We start from the raw sequence: 24,394 nt of genomic DNA on the forward strand, positions 1-24,394 counted from the left end.
TTTCATACATATGCAAAACTCAGGGTATAATAGATTTTCTGTTATTCGTATATTTGTGCTGATGTCTTCTTTATAATTTGAAAATCATAAATCATTTTTGCAACTGTTTAGTCATCGAGAACGACTGAAATGAGAATATAACTTGTTCTTGGTCATTGGTACAGGATATACGTTGAATATGTGTGTCCTGCATCGGGTCTCTTATGGATTCGAGTGTCATATTCACAATGGGTGCACTCACCTCACATTTTGGATGAACTTGAGTCAATAGAACTGAGGTTGACTTTATTCAAATGAATTGTGTCAACTTGGTAAAGACACGAGACTCACCGTGTGGCTGCTCCTGGACTCTCAGGAACTGCTGATACTGTGGGCTTTGGTGAGAGTGCGTAGTGTTTGTGTGAGTGCTGCTTTCTTATTCAGTACGATGTCTGGCAGTTTCTAAGGAACATAAAGTGTAACTTTGAAGCCTAGGCATTTAATATGTAATGATAAAGGCTTGTCTTAATATTTCTAGGTATAGCTAGTCACTTCCGGTTTGGAAACCAAGAAGATGCTCACGAATTTCTTCAGTACACTCTTGATGCTATGCAGGAAGCGTGCTTACAGGGCAGCTATGAGTGAGTGCAAGTCATTTCTTCGGGTTACATCTCTGGCTTATCACACGTATTTTGCCTTTTATGTTGGAAACTTTACTTTTTGGCTTTACATTGCCCGTTCCCCACCTGATTTGCATAATTTACCATGTCTAAAATTTAAAAAGATGTGCTTACCATCACAATTTAAAGGTGATAAATTCTAGGTGTTAGTAAATGAATACTGTTTTTGCTATTACTTAACTTCCGAGTGCCAGCATGCTTTGGCCATCTAAAAGTATTTGCTTCTTTCTAATTGAGCCAGACATTTTCTCTGTTGACCTACAGCCTTATAAATATGTTTCCTGCCTCTTTTCTCTGTTTCTCCCTCTCTGTTAGTTACCAGTTCCTCTAGCTTCTTCCTGAAATCTAAATGCAGACTCAAGAGAGAGATGGGCCAGACAGTTATGTAACGTTCCTAACCCCCCTGCCCCTGTCCACACCCCTGGTACCGGTACCTCCCTGTGCATTCCACTCACTGTCCAGGCCTGCGTGGTCTGGATGATGGCAGACTCTGCTTCCCTCCCTGCTTCACATCCCACACCGGGTGACGAGGCCGCTGGGACTGCCTGCCTCTTGCTGGTTTGCTTCTGAATCTAATTTCTGGCTTGATTTCAAAGTCCCTTCACGATTTAGTTCCTTCCATCCTCTTCTCCAGATACTTACTGTGTTCCACCAGGCGGGTCTGATCTCTGGGTACCATGTAGACTAATTTTTAAATTGTTCCCTTTTGTACATGCTTGTTGTTTTATAAATATGCACCCTTTAATGTCTAGTCATAGCACCTATAATTTAGCACAATTCTTAAATCACTGTTTTGTCTTTTTCAGATTAGATAGACACACTCAGGCCACCACCCTCATTTATCAGATATTTGGAGGCTATCTAAGATCAAGAGGTAAGATTGTATTCACAAGTCCATGAAGTGACACAGGCATGTGGTATTAGAATGCCAATAATTGAAATAAGGGAAAATAGACTCCTTCCTCTTCAGTGGCTGCCCCTATGTCAGTTTCTACTATGTTCTTCTGGTAGTTCCTTATTCATGAGGAACTGAGAGGCAATTACAGAATATTTTGTGTTTGTCTTAACTTTAGTAGTAACGGATTCCTTCATACCTGCCATAGTGGTCATTTATTTTATTCTCCTTTGGATGGTTACTTAGGTTTCTATTCTGTATCACCAGTGCATTACTTGACAGCACTCATGCTTTATGTGTGTCTTACTATCTTCTCATTTTTGAGCAAAATACCTGAGATCTAAAGTTAAAGGGGAAGAGATTTATGTAGCTCATAATTTGTAGATGTTTCAGTCCATTATCAGCTGGCAACAAAGCTGAGTGGCACAGCAGGGAGGCAACAGTTCATGGTGGCAGAAGAGGGCAAAAGAAGCAAGAGCAGAAAGACTGGGGGGAGCAAGCTTCTCTGTATTGTATGCAAACTACCTGCCCTAGGGCAAGTGTAGGTAGCTTCAGACCATGTCTTGCACAGGCTGAGGATGTTTGCAAAGTGAGGATGATGGACCCTGCTAGATTATTAGTTAATATTTTAAACTTCTCAAGTTGATCCAAAGGATTGACAATTATAGCATCCTAGTGTGTAAGCAACTGCACTAGGGCATGTCCTCTACACTGTGGGATGCATATCTGCTGAGTTGCTTAGTGAAGCTCGGAAACTTGTCAAGGTGACCCAATGTATCAACCATTACAATGTATAAGTAAAAGTGCATGTGATAAATTCTTAGTAGTATTATTTGAGTCATAAGTTATATTTTAAATTTTAATATTGGCATTTTGTCATTCTAAGAGGTCATACAAGTTTATATTTCAGCCAGTAGTATACTAAGGTCCAAATTCATGAGTCTTTTTCATACACTGTGGATAAGATTAACTAGTCTGCCAATCTAGCAGAAGAAAAATTATACTGTTTTAATTATCTTTCATTTTAAATTGTTTGTATGGAAACAGCTGAGACTGCCATATTGATTATACTTTGATTATCTTTTTCACTTTATTTTTATTTCAGTGAAATGTTTAAATTGCAGAGGCGTTTCAGACACTTTTGATCTGTATCTTGATGTTACATTGGAGATACAGGTAAATCTCATACTTTTTGTGGTGGTCAAGTTGTAAATCTTTATTACTCTTTGACTTTTCACTTAGTAAGTGTTAATCAATCTGGTTTTGATCTTGCAATGGCAAACTTTAATTGGGGTGGGGGTAATCATCCTAATGGGAAAAGTTTTTTTTTTTTTTTTGTGGCCTTGGAAGTTAATCCCAAGGCCCTCTAGCCCTTAGTCAGTTTCCCAGTCTATTTTAAAAATCATTTTGAGGTTGAATCTGAATTGATCAAGCAGGACCAAATCTTACAATCCTCCGCCTTCAATCTCCAAAGTAGCTGACAACACAGCCACACCATGCCCATAGAAACAATAATTCCCCCATTAAATGCTGCATTAATTTTCTGTGTCTTCTGCTTCCTTGCTTGCTCTCTCTGTCTCTCACACAAGCCACCGGCAGTGTGGGAAGATGTGGCATTGATGCTTTTTCCTCCCAGGATGTTCGCAGTGTTAACGAGGCATTGGCTCAGTTTGTGAAGCCAGAACAGCTAGAAGGAGAGAACTGCTACAAGTGTAGCAAGTATGATGGGGTGGTGTGTGGCTGGCAGTCCCTCATTTGGCCACTCCAGTTGAATCTTTAAATTAGAGTATTTCAGAGAAATAATGAGTAGAATTCTAGAGCACCAAAAAAACCATCCATACATTAGACATCTTAAGCCTTTTTTTCTCTTGACTTCAAGGTGTAACAGTATGGTTCCAGCTTCAAAGAGCCTTTCTATACACAGACCATCTAATGTTCTCACACTGTCTCTGAAACGGTTCTCCAATTGTACCGGTAGTAAAATTGCCAAGGTATGTAGATAATGTTATTAACATTTTATGTGGAGCCAAGATTTAAGTGCCAGCAGCTTTTCAGGGTTACAAATGACCTCACTGCACACTTTTGATGATTTACTTTCTACAGTTTTCTTGCACTGGATAGCAGGGGAATAAATCAAAGAATTGAGTAAAGGGTTTGGTTTGTGTGCTTAAGATTATGTGTGTCTTTACTATACTCTTGAGGTCAAGCCTGCTGAGAAAATTGGTGACTCTTATCTGTATTAGGCATCCATAGTCAATTCTTTGATATCCATGGTAATGAAAGTACACAGGTAGAGTTTGTATAATCTGAAAGTCCAAAGAAGTCTTTCTCACTAGATCTTCCCTCTCTTTCATCCAAGTTTATGTTCTTGTTTTCTGATTTTTCACTTATATTCAATTTTCCTATTTTCTTTCCACTTGCTAAAGTTTGAAAGTGGTCAAAAATTCATGTCCAAGGCTGACCATGGTGCACTCAGGAAGTTAAAGCAGGAAGATTAGGAGTTTGGGACCAGATTGAATGATATAGCAAGTTTAAAGCCATCCTGGCTTACAGAGTGAAGTCTTATTTCAACAAACAAACAAAATTGCAATGAAATACACGAGAAATAACTAACGTATTCTTTAATTATTTGAAGGAGTCTGGAATAGAGTCACATGTCAGCACTAGGGAATCTGAGGCAGGAGAGGTTTTGCAAGTTCAAGATCAGCCTAGGGTTGAGGCCAGTGTGATCTACAGATTAAGATCTTGTGTCAACAAAGCTACTTACTTACTTAATTAATTAATTAAAACTAAAATAATTGGTATTGAATGCCCAGAGTTGTCATTTTGTGACTATCACCTATCATGTTTTTGGGGAATTCACTTAATATGCACCTTAAATTGTTTAATGAAAATAAAGACTGTGAGAATACCTTAGTTATCCTTAGACCTGGTGTCCTTTAGGTTTATCTTGTCTTTTGAAAAGTGACTCAGCACACTGGGTTTCTGCTGGAAAATCACTGTGCCATGTAGTGCGGGTCTCCTGGGGCACCGTACAGGCACTGTGCCTGAACATCTATGGCATTCTGTGCCTTTAGAAATGACATTCTTCTCCTTTGTCCATTTCTGTTTAGATTGTGAAATACCCAGAACATCTCAATATTAGAGCATACATGTCTCAGCCTAGTGGAGAAGCCATGCAATATTCTTTGTATGCAGTGCTGGTCCACACCGGATCTAAGTGCTGTGTGGGCCACTACTTCTCCTACGTAAAAGTAAGTCGTGTGGATTTTGCTCTTGCTTTTACATAGACTCTGTAAGACAGCAAGCACTAGCATTCTCTGGGGGGAAAGCTGGCAGGTTTACAAGTCATGTGTGAATGCTTCTTTTCCTCCTCCTTCTCACTGTGTCTTTGTCAACTTGACCAAATCTAACATTTCTCTCTTGCTGGCTGTCTTTTGCAGGCAAGCAATGGTCTGTGGTACCAGATGAATGATTTCATGGTATCACCCAGTGATATTTCATCTGTGCTGAGTCAGCAAGCCTATATACTCTTTTATATCAGGTAATGTCAATGAAAAATCGGCCACTTTTTCTGTACTGTAATCGCTTTTCAACTCACCCACATTCAATTCATTTTTGAGTTATTTTTTTAAAAGCCAGTTTTTAGGTTTTACCCTTTTGCATGCTCTCCAGAGTCCGGAGGACATTTATGAGCTCGGGTTAAGAGCGGGAAGTAGCTCAGTGCCCCTTGGCACTCAAAATTGAGAGAGGCAGAGGAAGACAAAGGTGGTGACTAAGATGGTGGGGTGGCTTATGCTGCTACCTGAACATGTGAAGTGGCCAGAGGGCTCAGGAAGGGAGCTCTGAGTACCCTGCCTGGTCACACCCAGCACCTCTCTAACACTGAGCACAGTGCTGGTTAGGTATTAGTGTGGGCTGGGACAAGCAGTTGGTTGATTCTGATGTGGCTCTAACTTACAAATTCCACTTTTAGAAAATATCTGCTGTGCCCTCCACAGTGTCCCCTGCCTCTTTCATCCCACCACAGTCAAAGGAGAACGCAGGCACTATGACTGAGCCACACCACAGCCCCCAAGGTACCCCTGTGAAAATATGGTGGCTTACGGTTAAAAATATCCTAAAGTGTTCAACAATGGCAGAATGATGGGTGGAAATACTATGCAGTTTTCAAGAGAGACTTTTTTCATTTCTTCCTTTTTTAAAGACCGTTTCTTGCTGTGTCACCCATCGCATGCTGAGTGCTTTTTATAAAGCCCTCCCTTTTTTAATGCTTTGAGAACGTGCTGACTGTACAAGGAGGGAAAGCAGTTTGTTATGAGATCCTGGTGTTGCACAACAGATGGGGAGATGATCTGTCCAATGAAAGGGGAACCTTCTGTATGGACAGGACGATACATTTGTTTCCTGCTTTCCCATACACTCTCAAGGTTTTCTGCAGTACTCCATATTTTTAATTAAAAATACAGACAGAAAAATAGGCATCTGATAGCAGCATCCTCAGAATAGCATTTGAAAATACTGTTTCCTTTACCTCGCTGGCCTTGTGACCTGGACTACGCACCCCAACAGTGACCCACACCCCTACTGCAGCCAGTGCATCCTGTGGCTCTGTGCAGTGTGATTTACAAGCAGTGCCGTTGCCATCCGTGTGTTCCAGAGCGACTGAGTTTGTAAAGCAGTCCCTACTCAAGAGGCCCTTTGTCCTCCTAAGCCCTCTCTTTCTTTGTCCCTAGGACCTATGATGTGAAGCACGGAGGTGAGGTTACTGCTCATTTCCCCTGCCACCCCTGTCAGTTCTCTTCACACCCGGACACCCATCAGTGTACCTCGACCAAAGAGCAGGCTGCACCAGGGTTTAATGGACCACAGCTGCCATCTCACATGACACGGGTAATACTTCACATGTGGCCTCTGATTTTTACCTCACTCTAAGAGTCTGTCCTTAAACACTCAGGCTAACACTGCAGTAGTTGCCATGTCCTGTCTACAACTGGAATTCTTAACAAAATCCTATATTCAGGTCTTTTATTTCAAAACATGAAATGTACAGTTATTTCAGCATCAAAGATGATGGAGAGGTACACGTGGTATGAGCATATTTAAATGTTGGTACCCACTGTGGACCTGGGCTTTAACCTGGTGTCATATTGAGTTTTTAACTCACATTAGCCCTCAGAAAATTGATCCTATTAGAAGGACACTTTGTATCCACATAGCTATTTTAGGAATGAGCCATTTTTCCTCTGTGCTGTCCTCAAGCGTGTGATCATGCCCACGTGTCTGTGTGCCCAAGGGACCTGACAGTCCGCAGCGCGCAGCCATTGGGGACCCCTGCCCAGGCCTTCTGCAGCTTGAACTGCACTAGGTCATTGCTGCTGTCAGGTTTTGCAGCTCAGTTTGAGTTTGGTTTGAACCATGAGATTATCTGGTTAAACGCTTTTTTAAGTAGACTTTGGGCTCTATTTCAGTTAAAGGCCTTTATGAGCTGGGGTGATGATGAGGTTTGTGATGGCCCGCTGCTGAATTGGGCAGCGCTTCAGAGACACATCCGGGGACTGACAAAGCAGAAAGCATGCACAGTGGGAAAGGGACAGGTGCAATAGACATTTTAAAGAGGTTTTTAAAACATATTAAGTATTTTTTTGTTTTACCATGCTGATTCAGCAGCTACTTTAGAAAATTAAGAAAACACCAAATAGGTCAACTAGTATTTTCCAGTGAACCAGCCGTCACCTATGTTGTCACAGGGTCCAGGGCTAGTACTGGAACCTAGAGCAGTAGAAGTGCATGAGTACAATGCTGACACCTCAACAGGTGACACCCAGCTGTCACAAACCCACATGCAGAGCCCAAAGCAGCCTTTGCTCCATGCCCATGTGACTTTCTCCTTTGTTTGGAAACCAATTGCAATTCTTGCTTCTGTGACTTCTGTCTGTACAGTGGTGACCTCCTAGGAATGCCAGCCAAGGAGAGCATACATGAACCCATGCCTAGAAGGACCCAGAAAGAATATGGTCCCGGGATGGTGTTCTGGGAGACATATATGTCCTGTGTGTGAATTAGTTTAAAATTAGGGCCTGTGATTGGTGCCTGTGGGTAGAGCAGATGCAAGAAAAGGGTGGTGGTTGTGATTTTGTGTAATTTGTCAGTCACAAGACCAACGTGGGAAGGCCGTAGGCTGGGTGCTGACCTGGCTCTGGCTTTCTCCCTTGCAGAATCTGCCTTACTGGAACAGGATCAGGGCACCAATAGACACATCAAGTAGTTCCACGTGGAGTCCTGGTGGAAATCCCAAGGTGAACAGGCCTAGGCCTGTTCAAGCTTCTACTTCTGTTCCAAACCGGTGAGTTTACAGACCCTCTGAGAGTCCACAATACCCTATGAGGGCCTGCGTAGAAATCTGAAATTAAGTTTATAGAGAATACAATTGTTCCCACATTCAATGTTTTTATTTTTAAGAAAACAAAACTGAAAGAAATAAAATAGAATAGACAATCAAGACGAAACAATGAAGATGATATAAGACTTCAAAACAAGGTAAAAGGAAACCAACTGTCTACCACGATGCTGCTTACTATCTCCAAAATAACTTCCTGTAACATTAGGCACAATAAAATCCAATAAAACAGAACCAAATAAAACCAATCAAAACAAAGCAATGAAAGCAATACAGGCCTACAAAACAAGACTGCAGGAGTACAACAGTGGCTACCATAATGCTTCTTCTTTTCTAAAATGTAGCTGTTTTTACCATCAGACATAATGAAATCAAACAAACAAAATAGAAGTATCAATCAAAACAAAACAATGAACACGATACGAGGCTTCTTGTCAAGATAAAAGGAAATGGCTACCATAATGCCTCTTGTTATCTTCAAAATAACTGCCATACCATCAGGCATAATCAAATCAAATAAAACAGCAAAATAAAACTAATCAAAACAAAACAATGAAAGTCATAGGGGACTTCAGGGCAACACAATTGGAATAAAACAGTGGCTACGATAAAGTATCTTGATATCTTCAGAGTAGCTGCTTACACCATCAGACATAATAAAATCAAACACAACAAAATCAAAACAAAAAATCACTTCAAAAAAAAATCAAATCAAGCAATACATTGCTCCAAATAAGATAATAGGAAATCCATAATGGCTACCATCATACTACCTTTTGTTACTTCAGAAATAGACATTCATGCCATCAAGTAAGATAAAATCAAGCAAAACAAATCCATAAAACCAAGCTTAACAGAAAAAGAACAATACAGGGTATGAAACAGGGTTTAGATTAACAATGGCCACAGCCTTCCCCCTGTAGACACCTCTTCCCCTTTCACCTTCACAACATCTATTGTGCATTTTGGATCCCATCAACTGCTTTAGTTTTTATACTAGGGAGAGAGCATGATGTTCCCTCTTGTGACTCTGAATCATTTCACCATGAGCATGATCTCATGTTGTATTCCTTTACCCACAAGAGCCTCAAGGTTATCTTTCTTTCTAGCTGAGTAGCTTTCCATTGTGTAGAAATGCCACCTCTCTCCTATCCTTTCTACAGCTGATGGGCAAGAGACCCCTACTTTTTTTCTGATTCCCTGTCATATAGAGCACTTTTCTCTCCTTAGACTATCAGTCTATGAATTTCCTTTTGAGTTCAATGTGTTTCTTGAATAAAGCGCAGTAATGGGTCTTATCCCCTCATCCACTCGGCCTGTGTTTCTTTTTATTGGTGAATGGAGCCATCTACATTAATGTTATGGCCTCCATCCACTGGCTGGTCTCTGCTGTGCTATTTTCCTGCCACTGGCTGCCTACTTTTCCCTCCTTTCAACTGAGTTCCCCAATCCATGGTCCCCTTCTGATGCTCTTTCTGGAATTCTGGTCTTATTATCTCTCACTAACATGTGCTTTAGTATTCTTCGCAGGGTTGGTTGGGTGGCTATGAATTCCTTCAGTTCTTTGTCATGGAAGTATCTTGCTTCTCCATTAGTTTAGAAAAAACTTTTCCAGGCTACATTGATTTGTGCTGGAAGCTGTTTTCTTTCAGGACTGGAAATGCTTCACTCCAAGTTCTTCTTGACTTGTTGGTTTGTGTTGCGAAGTCTGTCATGAATGTGATGGGTTTTTTATAGGTGATCTGTTTCTTTTTCATGCAGCTTTTCATATTGTGCTCTTGTGCTGAAATTTTGGAATCCTGATTATTATATGTATTATATGTGGAGATTTATTTTGGTTATGGCTAGCTGGTGTTCCATATGCCTTATCTGTATGTCACATTCTTTCCCCATGTTGGGGAAGTTTTCTGCTCCTACTTCCATAAATGGCATTTTGTGTTGACCCCTGCTTTCTCAGTGACACCTAGTATTCTTAAATCATTTTGCTTTGCATCATCATGAAATCATTGAATTGTTATTTCCTGCTATTATTTTTAAGAGATTTTTCCCTTACTATGGCAACCTCCACACCTGTCTTCAAGGTCTGAAAGTCTATCTTCTGTTTCTTTCAAGCAGTTTTACCAGATTTCAATGGAAGTTTTAATTTCCTGGATAACTCTCTGAATCTGTTTCGTGCATTCTAAATCTGTCCTAGTTTGTTCATTAAAGGTTTCTCTCTGTTTCCTATGCACTTCCCTTTTTAAATCTATGCGTTTTTTAGAGACGTTTAGCAACTCTTTTATCATGCGTTTCATTTCATCTTTTACCTGAGATAGTATTTCTGTTCACTAATTTGTTTTAGAGCCTCCTGAAGTTGTCTCTTTAATTCACTTGCCATCTCTTTAGAAACTTCAGACGCGCAACTCCCGATCTCTCCCATGTTTTTCTCTTCTAGACTTGCTCTGCTTGGTTTGAGTCCACGGGATGCCTTTTGCTTCTTCATCTTGACACTTTCTTGGGTTCTTCCAAACAAGCGGGTAGTGGTGTCCCAGGCCCTTCCTGCATTGGCTACAATTTCCCCAAAGTGTGCAAGTTTGATTCTCCTGGATTCTCCCGACTGCTGTGGCCACAGGGTGTGCTGGTACAGGTCCTGCTGCTGCTTTTCCCCAGTCATGCTTTCTCCCTGGGTTGGGAGCATCCCAAGGGCTGCTGGAGTGTGCAGGGGCAAGGGCTGGTGCTGACTCCCTATTGAGCTGGTTCTCGGCAGGCTGACCTACATTCAATTTTTAAAAACAAGTCAGTGTGCTGACATAGCTGTAACACAACTCAGGAATAAGAGGAAAGGAATATGGAGTGAAGCTGTGGTTGCTTCATGTGGAATCTGCAGATGAACCAAAGCTGCAGGACACAGTGTATCAGTGGGCAGATACCTGAGCACCTGCAGGTGCACCCTGTGATCATTCAGCATGAACACTGCATCCAGAGTTGCCATCGGCACCACTGGGCTGTGAGCCACTTTGGGGAAGCTTCAGCCACTTCACACTGTGACCATTTCTCATTTTACACAATCCTTTACTTCCTGGGAAGGGTAATGTCTACGGAAATGTTTGAGTGTGTAGGATGGAAAACGATATTACGGAGCTTTTGTTGGATCATGGAACGGAACTGTCTCCAATTTCACTCTGTGAATGTCCACTTTATATGCTTTAATTTTGTAATTTGGACAACTGTTTCTAAGAAGACAGTATGTACCCATTTACCAGTGATTTCTTACTGTACATTTGTTTTTGAAATTCTGTATTACTTGTACCCTTTTACTGCTTTGTTTTTTATGTCATGTCTTTTTTTGTCTTTAAATAAAAAAAAGAAATGGTAACAATAGTATAACCTGGGGTTTCACCCCAATAGATGTGAGGACATGTCAGGGAATAGCCACCTCCATGGCACTGTGAGCACCCCAGATGGCCCCCAAGACCCTATGTTAGGGATGTGGCATTATTAAAGAAGAATGGAGAGGCAGAGCACACTCCATCCCCCTTTGCCTTCAGATAGAATAGCTGGGTGCCCTGCATTTGCACAATGACTTTGCCCTTGTTTCTTTCCTAATTCACCTTGCTGCTCAAAATGAATGTGCAAGAGAATTTGTGTGTATACACTTAAGTGAGGCCATGCATGCATTGTGGCCAAGCACATGTGCTTTGATTTGCAGCCTCAAAAGTCCCCTGCTACACTCAGGGCTACTACCTTGCCCTCAGGGCTGTAGGAGTGATCTCCTAAGTGGAGAGTGGAGATCACGGTAGGGGTTGCACTGTTTCCAGAGCTGTGGAGAGCCTCAATGAGTCCCTTAGTTTTCCTTAATTTAAGGAGTTGTTGGCTCTGTTTGGAAATAGCTACCTCACCTCTGAGCTTCCAAGAGAAAGAAGGGAGGCAGGAAAGTCATCAACTAATGACTTAGTTCTTGAGAATTAGAAGTACATCTGGAAACAAGCAATGTGCAGAGCTGCAGAATTATTGTTGTTGAAAACCGGGTAGGCTTGATGTAAATTTTGGTTGGTGTCCAGAAGTGGTAGCCTGATACTGTCCATAAGGTAGCTAAATATACCTAAAGTAGCTATATTTAAAGTGAAAAAATATTTACTGAATGAAAGCCATGACAATGCATGTAGAGCATCCTGCTAACTATTGGCTTGTCTCTTTCTTTTGGCGGGATGCAGTGTTCCTGGAATGGAGCAAAGTCTGTTTGGGGACCTGACTGCAGAACTTGAGGCTGTCAGTGTTTCTGCTGGTTCCCATGATGAAGTGGACCCGATTGCAAGTCTGTGTGAAATGTTTAAGAAACTTTTGCTGACCCCGGAAATCAGCCTCAAATCCATGAGAGATGTGATGTCAGAAACCAGCTCAGCCATAACTGATGTGTCTTTGCCCTTTGTAAAGAAACTTTGCAACAAGAACCAGACAAGCACGGGTGCAGACCCACTTTATGAGCCCTGTGATGCTGGGAAGGTAACACAGGACTGCAGCAAGGTGAACGGGTTACCTGAGAGCCTGCAGCACTCTGGACTAGCCGGGACAGTGGAGCAGCTGAGCCCGGCTCCCTTCACACAGTCAGAAGGCAGATGTGAGCCCGGGCCCTTGGTTTCCCTCAGGGGAGATCAGTGTGGTGACACAGGGGCTGAGACCCAGAATATAGGAGAATGTGCCAATGCACTGCCTTCTACTCAGCCACAGAGTACCCCAGGCACCCATCCTGAAGGGGACCCTGCGCACAGCCATGCCAAGGGGTGCAGTGAAGTTCAGGTTGTGCAGAAGGTTCCTGACCACCGTACACAAAAAATAAGCAGCCGTACGCGATGTGACCATGAAGGTTACCATTACCGTCACGACTGTTCCTCCACTGGGGAAGATGTAAAGAAAAGCAGGGATAGAAGCCAGAGCCGGAGGCGGAGCGGGAGCCGGAGCCGGAGCAGGAGCCGGAGCCGGAGCCGGAGCCGGAGCCGGAGCAGGAGCAGGAGCAGGAGCAGGAGCAGGAGCAGGAGCAGGAGCAGGAGCAGGAGCAGGAGCAGGAGCAGAACTGAGGGTAACTGTGACAGAAAGTGGCTCTGCTACGCGAGAAAGCACAACAAGCTGGAGTGCCATGCTGTGCAGCACTGCAGTGCCAACCAGCACCCTCTGTGTTGTGGAGACAGAGTCAGTCCCGGGAAGCCCTGTGTTCTGAGCAGATACAGCTCCCACCACTCCCAAACCTGGAGTGGGGCTCAGCAGGACTGGAGCCCAGACTGCTCCTCTGGCAGGGAGCATCGCAGGCTTCCAGAGAAGTCTTACCCCAAGAAAATGTGGTGGGACCAGTGCAGATACCTCAACAGGTACACTCCATACGAAGCCAGGGAGCGCAGTGTGAAACGGTCACACAAGGATTCTTCCCAGGCCAGGAAGGGCCAGGAGCTGCCTGCCCTGCTGTGGGAGTGGACCGGCTTCCACAGCCCACACACTGGTGCTTCACCGCCTTTCCCTCTGCACCCTGAGTGCTACCCTCAGGAGAAAGCTGCCTTCGGGGCTGACCACAGTGGTTGCAGCCTGTCGCACCGGATTCGTGGACATGAAACCATGAGGTCACGCAAGCGCAGGTACCAGAGTGCAGAAAGTATCTGTAACGGGGGTAGCACACCAAAGAAAGCCCGCAGGAGCCTACCGAGAGACCTGGAGGAGCCTAACAAATCTAAAGCCAAACACCATGAGCGGGAGCACAGGTGAGTGCGGGCTCTGCCAGCAGGGTCCAGTCCCTCAGCTCTGTGGGTTTTGAAACTTCACTGTTTCTCTGCATTTCTAAAACGGTGCAGCTTTTACCTCCTGTATCATAAAATGCCTCATTTCGCCATTCTCAGTGAATGCTTTGTAAATCCTACGAATAATTGTGAGTTCTGTAGAGGTAACTTGGTGACTTCAAAATTGATGATCAGGTAAGTTACATTTCATAATTTTGTTTTTGTTTGTAAATTGAGAGACTAAATGGAAGCAGGCGAAGGTAGGGCACAGTTCTATTGGTATTTGCCCTGTATGCCAAGGGTGGATTCTGAGGGGCATCATTTATTTTCTTGGTCTTCTTCTAAGAATCTCAATACAAAACCTAAAAACAGTCACATTTTTAAAATGCTAAATAGGTTGTTGATTGTGTGAGTGTGTGTGTGTGTGTGTGTGTGTGTGTGTGTGTGTGTGTGTGTGTGTGTGTGTTGGGGATGAGACCCACAGCTGTGCTCATGAGGCCAGCGCCTGCCAGGGAGCCACAGGCCCAGCCTTGGCTGCCGCCTTGAAACCGACTGCTTCATGAGAAGATGAGTGAGGATGGGTGGAATTCCTGTGTATTCTACTTAACTTCCTTTAAAAACCTAAAATCCTAGCGAAGGAAGGCCAAAAGCTGTATATAAACAGGCATCGGTTACTTAGGGGGCAGATGAAAGCAAATTACCAACCCCTTCCTCCTCTAAGTCTCAGACACTGGAAAAAGGTTTTTCTTCTACTTTCTTCCTTCTCTCTTCCTCTTTCTTTCTTTCTTTCTTTCTTTCTTTCTTTCTTCCTTCCTTCCTTCCTTCCTTCCTTCCTTCCTTCCTTCCTTCCTTCCTGTCTGTCTGTCTGTCTGTCTTTTTCCTTTTCCTTCTATCACTGATTTCAGTAGATGTCCCATACTTCCATGTTTCCAGCTGACACCCCCAGCTCCTGAGCACAGAGCCTGTGGTGGGGGAGTCAGGGGTGGGTTGAAGTTGGTGAGTTTATGGCCCTGGGCTTTAAAATGATTTACAGCTGAAAGTGGAGAACCCTTCTGAACTAGATAAGCACTGACTCGTGGCTTTACATTGAGTGCCTTCAGTAAGTGGTCAGGACAGTGCCATGTGCTGTCTGAGGTGGTGCTGGTGCTTTTGTTGCTAATATCTGGCTGCTGCTTCTGCAGGTGTCTGCTGGACACAGACCTCCCAGTAGTGCAGTCAGACACTCAGCCCTGCAGATACCAAAAGAAGAGGCACTCGGAGAACTTTGGAACAGAACCAGGACTTCACTCACCCAAGACCACAAGCTGTGAGACTGTGGATGATGTCTGGAGACCTCAGGGTAGCTCCCTGCTTGCTGATGGCCTGCCTGTGGAGGGCTTTGGACTTTTTCAAATGGAAAAGAAACCCTTAAAGCTGGACAGCAGGACTGACCGGTACCAGTATGGCCAGGGTAAGAAGCGATTTGTGGAATTAAGAAGATAAAAACTCTTTCACAAAACTTGTTATGAAATGAGGACTGACACAGGGAGGTGTAAGCCCAAGTCCCTGGAAGGTGGTGTGAGTAATGCAGGGCTCCTGTCTCTCCAGCCTTGACTCACAGGCCCTGTTGATTCACTATCCTTGTGTAGTTTGGATGCTTGACAAGGATCCATTAGCACTGAAGGATGGTTTCTTGGAAGTTGAATTTATGACTCCTGAAATTCATGGCTCTCTGGATTTCTGCATATTTACTTACAAGGGAGAACTTACTGTTTTTGATGCATTTTTAGTAATGATGCTTTTGCACAGGCAGAGTGTATTGTAACTCACAACTTGATGACATAGGCCATTCAAAAGTTAGCTGCCACCTCTAAAGTCGACGCCTTTGCGCTCCTGGTTTCGCCCTCTTATTCTGGGATACTGGGCATCTTGGATCCTTGTGTGTCAGCTGTGTCTTCTTGTGAGTTAGCAGCTCTTTGTGCTCTGATTGCAGTCGGGCAGCCCCTCCCCCTTTGTAAAAGGTTCCCCAAGGAGGAGCCCTGAGAAGCTTGTTAAGATTGAAAGTGACAGGAATGGGTCCTGGGACACAGTTTCCAAGCTGCAAGTAGAAGACTAAAGCAGGTCCATCATGACCTGCTTGACAATCCATCATCATGGGACCTCAGTTTACTTTCAGGGGACTCTTGTTGCAGGGGCTGTGTGCAGCTTGACCTTGCTCAGACTGATTGGTGCTGAAGGCAGGCAGCCAGTGTTAAGCTTCAACAAAACTATGAGAACCACTTCATTCATGCTGAGAGCACAGACACTAGAAATTGTACTGTCATTACAATGTTTATTAACCTTTGCCTTTCAGGTGATTGACAACTTGGTCTCGGAACAAATAATAATCACTAGCTCAGGTAAGTGCTTCCCCTGGGCATTTTCTTCTTCATAGAAGCACTGGGAAGGGACAGAGAAGGTGTCACATTTCTGAGGAAAGTCAAGGGTCATGGAGTGGTGAGCTATGGAACCAGCAGCAATGATGGGGACCTCTGAATTCTAAGCAAGCACTGGAGGGTGGGACCTCTTCTCCCTGGCTAGGCAAGGGGAGGCACTGCTTCTTCCCACCTTCTTCCGCGGAAGAAACCCACAGGGAACCCCCATCAGAATCAGCCACCATGAGATAAGCATCTGGGATGAGAAGCCCTTGTCCCCTCCCCAGAAAGCAGAGTCCATCACAAGAGCTCAGCACCTATGCCCGGTGGGTGGTCAGGCCGAGGCTAGGTCATACCCCTCACTTGACACTGCCATCTTGTTGGGATGAGGTCCAGGGGACTAGTGCAGAGCCTTCATTTTATGGAGGCTGAGTCTGAGTCTCTGGTGTTCTGTAGTCCTGGGAGGTGGGGACTCCTGTTCCATGTTATCCACTGGTGGAAGCAAAGAGAGAGGTGAACCATTTAACTCCTGAAAGGAAACTGTCTTTATGGTACTCATAAACCAATCAGCAAGGATGATTTTAAATGAACTTGGAGGTGAACTATCGAAAGACGATCAGTGTGCAGTTAATTAACACTCTTTACTTGTGTGTCCTCAAGGGAAAGCCTTTAAGTCTGAGGACTGAAAGTCTTCTGGAGTGAAAGAGGATCTAAGGATTGGGAAGGACTGGCCACAGCTGGGTTCCAGGCTATGCAGGTGCAGTGTGGCCCAGCAGGTGGTGCTTCCCTGGCCAGGGAAGCTCCTCTGCAGCTGCCTGGCTTCCATGGGTTCCTCTTCTGCCTTCAGAAAGGCAGCCATGGCTTCAGTTGAAAAGAGCTTCCTGAAGAGCAAGGGGACCTGAGGACTGGGGGGGACAGAAAGGGGAACCTGGCTCCGGGGGGACCCTCCTTTTGACTAATGCCTGTGCCTCCTGTCTTTCAGATTCAACATGTTCCACAGCAGTCATCCCAACTCGGTTACAGTATTAACATAAATTTGTTCAAATCTGGGTGATGCCTCCTTAGTAAATGCTGTACATATTTTGCCATGATTCTTTGGGTTTTTATCTTTTCTTAATTGCCCCTATTCCAAAAGGATGAACACTTTCTGCACCTGTGGACATTGTAAAATGCTGTGTATATAAATCACAATGAAAATAACACTCAGCCACAGCACATCTCACGTGCTGCTGAACTGCACAATTACACACTCAGGCTGAGGACTCATATTTATGTAGTGTTCCTCCAAGTTAGGCACGTGATTGTGCAAGACCAACTGGGAAACCATGGAATTATTAAAAGGACAAACTGACAGCACAGGGATTTCATTTAAAGACTTACTTAAAAATTTACAAGCTTTCAACTCGACCTTTGATGGCAGGCTGTTATCTGTGGTGTCTGACACTAAAAAATTAATTTGCTTCCTAGTTTAATTGTATTCAGGTGTGAAAAGGTGTTTCACAGGCAAGATTTGCTTTGGAACTTTGCGGAACTATTCCAAACAACTTAGCAGCTATGCTGAGTATTCATACTATTAATTTAAAGTCCAAATACTTGTGAAGATTACAGTATGTTCTTTATGATATAACCCTTTCTTATACTGGGTCTTGTCACCTGTAGGATCCTGGAGTCAGTTGTCAGCCTGGTCCTAAGAGTTCTAGTTATGGACAAAATCATGCCGTGATGTTATTTTTCATATGGCTATGCTATAATATTGGAGCAGGGAGCATGGTATTTAGTAGTGTCTGTGTAAATAATTGCATGGTTTAGACAGTTTGTGCGGTTCAGCGATTCCTAGTTTGGTCTTTGTTCTCTTAAAGATGGAAAAGCACTTGCTCCACTGTCAATATGCAGCAGGTGGAATTGACATAGTCCATAAACGGCAGCAAAGCCGTCAGTTTGTGGCATTTGTCAGCTTTTGTCCCCACTCACTTGCACCTGCATCTTCTGTCTTCTCGTTCACTATACTGAAAAGCTGCACAGTTCTGCCAGAATCTCCAGGGGGGCCTCAGACCTCAGCGAAGGATCCAGGGCCACCAGGCCGTGCTGTGCTGGGCCCAGCACATCTCTATTTTAAGGAAGCAAGCCTTAGACAGCCTTATTTTAAAAACACATGTGGTTTTGATTTAGTGAAGGCAATATTGCAAGCTTTAACAGCCATACACATTTCACTTGCTTTGCTCACTTTACAGAAAATTATTGGTAGATATTTTATTATCGAGAAATTACTCATGTAAGTGGTAGGAGGTATGTACAGTGAATAGCGAAACACTCAAATCAATCTATCTTATGTACATATTGCTTATATTTCGGTTAATAGAGACATTTTCTGGGGAAAAAGAAAATAAAAATAAGAAAACTGGACTCTGATCTATAATAGCAGCAGAGCATCTGTGTAGATGGGTGCATTTTTAATCTTAAAAACAAGCACTGCTTTATATGAGGCATTAGATGCTGCTTTATTTACAAAAGTTTTAATTTGAGTTCATTTAGTGTCCCATTAAACCACCTGAACTGTTTCAGGAACCTGGAGATATGGGGCCTCGTGTGCCCATAGGGTCGGGCCAAATAAACCTCAAATGGTACCCGGGACCCAGGAAGACAGCTCGTCTGGTGGTGCTCTTTGTGGAGCTGCCATCTCTGGGCCCAGGTTCCTGCTCAGAACTGCCTGCCACCCTTTGTCTCTGGAGGAAGCTTGGTTTCTGGCCAGACATGGGACCAATAATGCAAGACAAAGTTTAGACCCTCACGTGGGGAGGCGATGAGCACAACTGAGCCTCACTGTCTGCTCACTGAAGGGAGGCTCTTCCCACTTCTAGGTTGCCTGGTATAGGTCAGGTACACAGCAGGATGTCAGATGCCTTCAGTGTTAATACTGTCACAGAAATCCTGGAGCTAAGCGATGTCAAGCAAGGCTCTTGATAGGGCAAGTTACTGAAGATGCTGAGCCCCAGGGTCTTCTGCCTGATCCTGGGTGAGCAGCCATCTGGCATAGATGCACAGAGGTGACCGTGGTGATAAAAGATTCACCAACAAGACTCCATGCTCACTTCTCTCAACACCTTCAACAGAAAGGCCCACATGCCCCAGGAGGGTGCCCTGGGATAGATTTCTAGTACTGCAAGAGAAAACATAAAAACACCTCCAAATCAGCACTGCCCATCTGCAGAGAACTTGGGGAGGTTTAAAAGCAGTTGCCAGATAAGAGGAGCTACAGGGCCACCATGAGGAGGCTCAGAAGCTCAGTCCCACAGCCTCACTCTTCTGTCCTCATGGGATCAGGGGTGAGCCTCTGGCTAATGCAAGAAGACAGAGGACAGAGGGGTCCTCAGAACCAGCAGAGAGACTCGATTTCTTTACACTCAGTAATTCAGGGAAGAGATTTACCAACTGCTTGTCTTTTCTGTGACTGTAGCCAACAGCTCAGCAAGCCCCACTTCTGCAAGGATCCCAGTACTTTTGTCCCCACTGGCACAGTTTCCTGGATCCCACCAGTGATTTCTGGAGCTTGATGACATCCCACAGCGCTTACAGTGCATGTGAGGCCACATCAGCATCACAGAACTGAACTTGGAGGAAGGCCAGCAGCAGTAAGATACATCTGGGGCCTGCCTCACCTCAGGCCCAAGCCAGTGGCTGCTCCTGCCTCAGGGACCAGGTCCCAGTGAGCAGATGCTGCTGCCATTGGCCCCTCCCTGTGAGGAGTCCCACTGACTACCCTCCCTAAAGTTGCAACCCCCACCCTCTGTGCTTTCCTGGGCTGCATGGCATCCTCCACCTCCTGTTTTCTGTCTACCTGGAGGGTGGAGGGCATGGACCATGACTTTGCTCTCCTCTGCAGGTGCCATGGCCAGTCCTTCACTCAGTGATGTTCCAAGCTGTGGTGTCCTGAGACCTGGTGAGAGCTGAGGTCAGGCCTAGAGGCTCTGATGAAGCTTCCGACATGCTTGTATTTTGGGCGGGTATAGGGGTTTGGTACCAGGAATCAAACTCCTGAACTGGCTCATGCCAGGCAGGTGCTTTTGCCACTGAGCTAAATCCCTGGCTGTCCTCAGTTTTTCAGTGGGCAGGGAAGGCTGTTCTTGCTTTGCAGATCCCCATATTGGGCTGCTCCCTGCTGACCACTACTGTCCCCTACTCTACTCTGTCCTCTCTCCTTGGTTACTTACATTTGAATCTGTTTCTGCTGGCACCTTCTCCAAAGTGTTCATACTATGACATGGTCCCGGTCTCAGGCCAGCCACCTTGGGCTAGGTCAGGCCATGCCTGCTGCTCTTCCCTTGTCCTCACCCTGTTCAGCAAATCATCCCACAGTGTGCTGCCCGCCTACCACCAGCCTCCCTAGACAGCTGCTCAGACCACAGGACAGCAGCACTGCTCCTCCCAGGCCCCCTGTCTGGTGCTCCCTGTACTTCCACCAGTGACTCTCCTCTGTCCCGATCCCCCCAGACCTCCACCCCAGTGGCTCGAGGACCCTTACTCTTCAGCCTCACATTTGTCTCCATAGCAAGCAGCTCCTTCCAACAACTCATATCCTTGGCTTAGGACATCTATTATCCCTTCCCTCTCTCTGCCCAGGGCAGCCAGCTGGGCCACCCCATGTACCGGCACTGTCACCTGAGTGATAGGCCAAGGACAGAGTGACAAGAGTTGCACAGGCTGAAAAGAGCCAAGGACCCACTGTATCAAGGCAATGCTGACTGCTCTCTGTCCCCTTGGTCTGCTCCTGCCCTCGGTGCAGTGCACAAAATATTGACAGCTGTAGGACTTTTCAGGAACCCCTAGCTCTATGCCAGTAATCAGCTGCCCACATCCATGGAAGCTCATTGGCAGTGGCCATGCCGTGGCCTCTTTCGCAACTCACCATGCCTGTGCCCTTCTCTGGACACACAGCTTTCAAGCACCAAATGTGAAAATATGAATCAGGTCCCCATGGTGCCTACACATCCAGGCCCTCAGCCACATTCTTTGAGTCTCTATGGTGAGAACAGATCTGCTCCACTCTTTTGCATTTGATACTTGGGGTGAGTATTATAAGACAATCCTATAAATTATGTGTCCTGCATTGTTTCCCCTGCAAACGGTGACTACCATAGACAGGAAGTATCAGAAAGGCAAGTCAGACTCAGTTTCCATGGACAGAAACGCATTGTGATGATCTCACTGGTTTGGACTCAGCCAAAGTATCAGAGAGACAGGAAAACTGCATGGTCTGATTGTCCAATACCATTCTCCCATCCAAGGACTAACCAGGCCCGACCCTGCTTAGCTTCTGAGATCAGAGGAGATCAGACGTGTTCATCTTGGTATGGCCATAGACTCCAATACCATTCTACGCTTTACCCATCCAAAGAAAAGTACATATGTGTCTTCTGGTGATGTACCAGTTTAAAGACAAATAAGTGGGTTACTGAACAAATTATTACAAGTGATTGTTTCATATAAGGCTTCACCAGCCTGACAGTGCAACAGGATGGTAAACCTTGCTGTCCTGAAAACTGCAGAGCAAGAGAGGGGTATGGTAATGAAGCAAAGACACCAGGGGGGCCCCCATGAGCAGAGGCAGCGCTGTTACTGCTCCCTGGCCTGGTCTATGACTGGCACCAAAGATCAGGAAGCTGGCCTTACTGAAAAACCAGCAGCTCAAGAGCAGGCAGTACCTCCGGTTTTCTCTGGAGGGGCCACAGCTTTAAGAGGTTCTTGCAGTCCTCTCACCTTCTATTTCCATCCCTCCTATGTGTTCTATAATCTCTGTGGCTACAAAGTTGGTGGCTGTGCCCTGAGAAGCCAAACGTCTAATAGGCCCAAGGGAGGGTTTGCTCTGGACACTCAGGACCTATCTTTGCAAGTCAGTACACTTCAGACCTCAAGGAACATGGGTACATCCTGTGACATGACTCAGGAGGACTTAAGAAAGCCGGTCAGGCTTGGAACAAGGAAATTTCTGTGCTTGCAGGTGCGGAACAGAAGTGGCCGCTGGGGAGGCTGAGTTTCCTTTGAAGGAGACTGGGGCTGCAGCCATGAGAAACTGGGACCCACTGTTCAAGTTCACATCCGAGACGCGGAGGTGAAAGCAGTCAGAAGCCTGAGAGGACGAGGGCACCTATGACTGTGAGACTGCACCTCAGAGGGGAGAGAGGCCAGAACAGAAAGGGAGCACACAGGAGCAGCCTGCTCTGAGCATGGTGACAAGTGTCCTCAGAACTGAGACGTTCATGTGAAGGGGGGCAAAGCTTGGAGTGATGTGCCCATGATCCAGGGACAGGCCTGCAAGGCATTGTCCCTTGGTGCAGAAAGGCTTCTGGCCTGCTGAACTGCAGGAGAATAAAGTTTTGTATTTTAAGGCACCCAGTTTATGGCTGGTTTTCTGCAGTACCCCTTGGACACTGATAAGTTGTGTAGGTAGTTACTCACCAAGGAAATCAAATGTTTCACTAGAAAATTTTAATATTTTAAAGTATTGCTCAAAAAATCAAACAAGATGGTGGCCACCATTCAAACTACTAAACTTAGCATCTGCTTCTTTTTTTTTTTTTTTTTTGTCTTTTTCATTTTTATCAGTACCGGGGATCAAACTCACGACCACCTGCTTGCAAGGCAGGTGATTATGCCGCTGAGCTAAACCCCCAGCCCCTAGCATATGCTTCTTTATTTTTAACCTACATGTGTCTCTCAGAAGAAGCTGGAATTTTAAAAACCTAACAGCCAAGCTTTGTTTGCTTTTTGTTTGGGACAGGGTTTCCCCTGTGGGTAGCTTAGGCTGGTCTTGAATGCTTGGTCCTCCTGCCTCAACCTTTTCAGTACTAGTTTCTGTTTTTAACAAGTTAATTTGACCTGGTCAGATTTCTGATCATGGATTTGTGAGGACTTAATCCTGGGTTCTTATTTTGTGCTTTCTATTTCAGCTGCCTTTTCAGCCTCTTGTTAAATTCATCAAGTTTCCTTTATTCAAACTTTCCTTGTAACTTATTTAAGATATTTAGTTCCTGTGTCTATTTTAACAATTTAAAATTCTAACAATTACCTAAACTTACATTTATCTGTCACCAAATGGAAAATGTAGCTGACTGGTACTTTCCTGTGTATTTTTGCCTTTTAATTTTTGCATTTAGACTTACCTGTAAGCCCCACCCTCCCTCCTGCCAGTACTAGGGGATTAAACCCATGGATTCTCTATCAACTGAGTTATACACTGTTCTTCTCTTTAAAAAAATTACATTTTTCGAGATGACCTCACCAAGTTCCCATGGCAGGAATTGTATTTGGGATCCTCCTGCTTCAGCCTTTGAGAGCCTTGATTTCAGGCTGGAGCCACCATATCTGGCTGAACTATAAACATCACATAGCTTTCTACCTTGTGGATTAGTTTTGTTTGTTTAGAGGTGCAAAACTCCAACTTCTCAGTTACTAGAGTCCAGGGGAAAGTCTTGGTGACAGAGTCTTGCCTGACTGGAAAGGTCTTTACGTGCCCTCCCTTACGTGCCCTCCTGAGGGACATTTAGGGAAGTCTGAATTTGCTGTTTGAACTCACTGTGCCTCACATCTTGGAACTGTTTCCTTGCTCTTTCTGATACAGCGTTTCCTGATAACGAGCTCATTTTTTCTTAGATGGCTTGGCTTTTCTTCCTGGAAAATTTAATGACTACCTCTTGACCCACAACTTTTAGGATAGTTTGTCGAATACATTTAAATATAGATCTTTCAACAATTTATACTGCTTACCATCTGGTAAGTTCAGTGAATCTGAGAGTATTTTCTTAGTCTTCTAAAATCCACCAAGGTTTTCTTACAACATTTCCTTCCATTTGACATTCTCTCCTTTGGGATTTCAGTTGGATGAAATCTGGGTTGTTGGTCTCACCTTCCATGTCTTGTACCTCTGTGAAAAACCATGAAGAGAAACATTATATTCTCCCCTAGTCCTGAAATCCACATAGAAACAATTCATAGTAACGAGACTTAAGGAATGTGGCTTCCAACATGAGTTCAAAACAGGGGCTTCCATCTTGTTTCTGTTCCTCCTCACCTCTGCTGGTCCCCAGGGGGAATAGCTGAGGCTGCTACCAGAAAGACCCTCATCCTAGAAGGAATTGGACCCAAAAGAAATTGGAGCCCTGAACCTCCTTAGGATTGAACAGAACCACCAAGTCACAGAGCTAATGCTACACCTCAGAAACAGGAGGAAAAAGTCTGCACATGTTACAGCAGATCTCAACCATGGAGGGGGAAGTCAGGGGCACAAGGATTGTTTGCAAGTGGGAGCAGTT

General features: G+C 44.7%; 1 protein-coding gene across 4 annotated transcripts in view; it reads left to right on the plus strand.

Annotated features, from left to right (window-relative positions):
• The window catches only part of LOC100735536 (ubiquitin carboxyl-terminal hydrolase 42-like), a 47,416-nt gene extending 24,942 nt beyond the window's left edge, over window positions 1-22,474 (plus strand). The window contains exons 8-21 of one of the 4 annotated variants that reach the window (XM_063234490.1): window positions 518-620; window positions 1,466-1,533; window positions 2,660-2,730; window positions 3,191-3,273; window positions 3,434-3,545; window positions 4,668-4,808; window positions 4,998-5,098; window positions 6,291-6,447; window positions 7,773-7,900; window positions 12,148-13,680; window positions 14,877-15,145; window positions 16,028-19,717; window positions 19,969-20,037; window positions 22,084-22,474. In XM_063234490.1, the coding sequence (XP_063090560.1) occupies window positions 518-620; window positions 1,466-1,533; window positions 2,660-2,730; window positions 3,191-3,273; window positions 3,434-3,545; window positions 4,668-4,808; window positions 4,998-5,098; window positions 6,291-6,447; window positions 7,773-7,900; window positions 12,148-13,680; window positions 14,877-15,145; window positions 16,028-16,035 (2,774 nt within the window). In that variant the 3' untranslated portion in view covers window positions 16,036-19,717; window positions 19,969-20,037; window positions 22,084-22,474. Of the gene's footprint in view, window positions 1-517; window positions 621-1,465; window positions 1,534-2,659; window positions 2,731-3,190; window positions 3,274-3,433; window positions 3,546-4,667; window positions 4,809-4,997; window positions 5,099-6,290; window positions 6,448-7,772; window positions 7,901-12,147; window positions 13,681-14,876; window positions 15,146-16,027; window positions 20,038-22,083 lie in introns of all 4 variants that reach the window. The other 3 variants (XM_063234488.1, XM_063234489.1, XM_063234487.1) reach the window with 3 other exon arrangements.
• Window positions 22,475-24,394: the final 1,920 nt, after the last annotated feature.

This window comes from Cavia porcellus, unplaced genomic scaffold, assembly GCF_034190915.1.
Source record: "Cavia porcellus strain 051 isolate PalLab524CR breed Dunkin Hartley unplaced genomic scaffold, mCavPor4.1 scaffold_23, whole genome shotgun sequence".
NCBI lineage: Eukaryota > Metazoa > Chordata > Mammalia > Rodentia > Caviidae > Cavia > Cavia porcellus.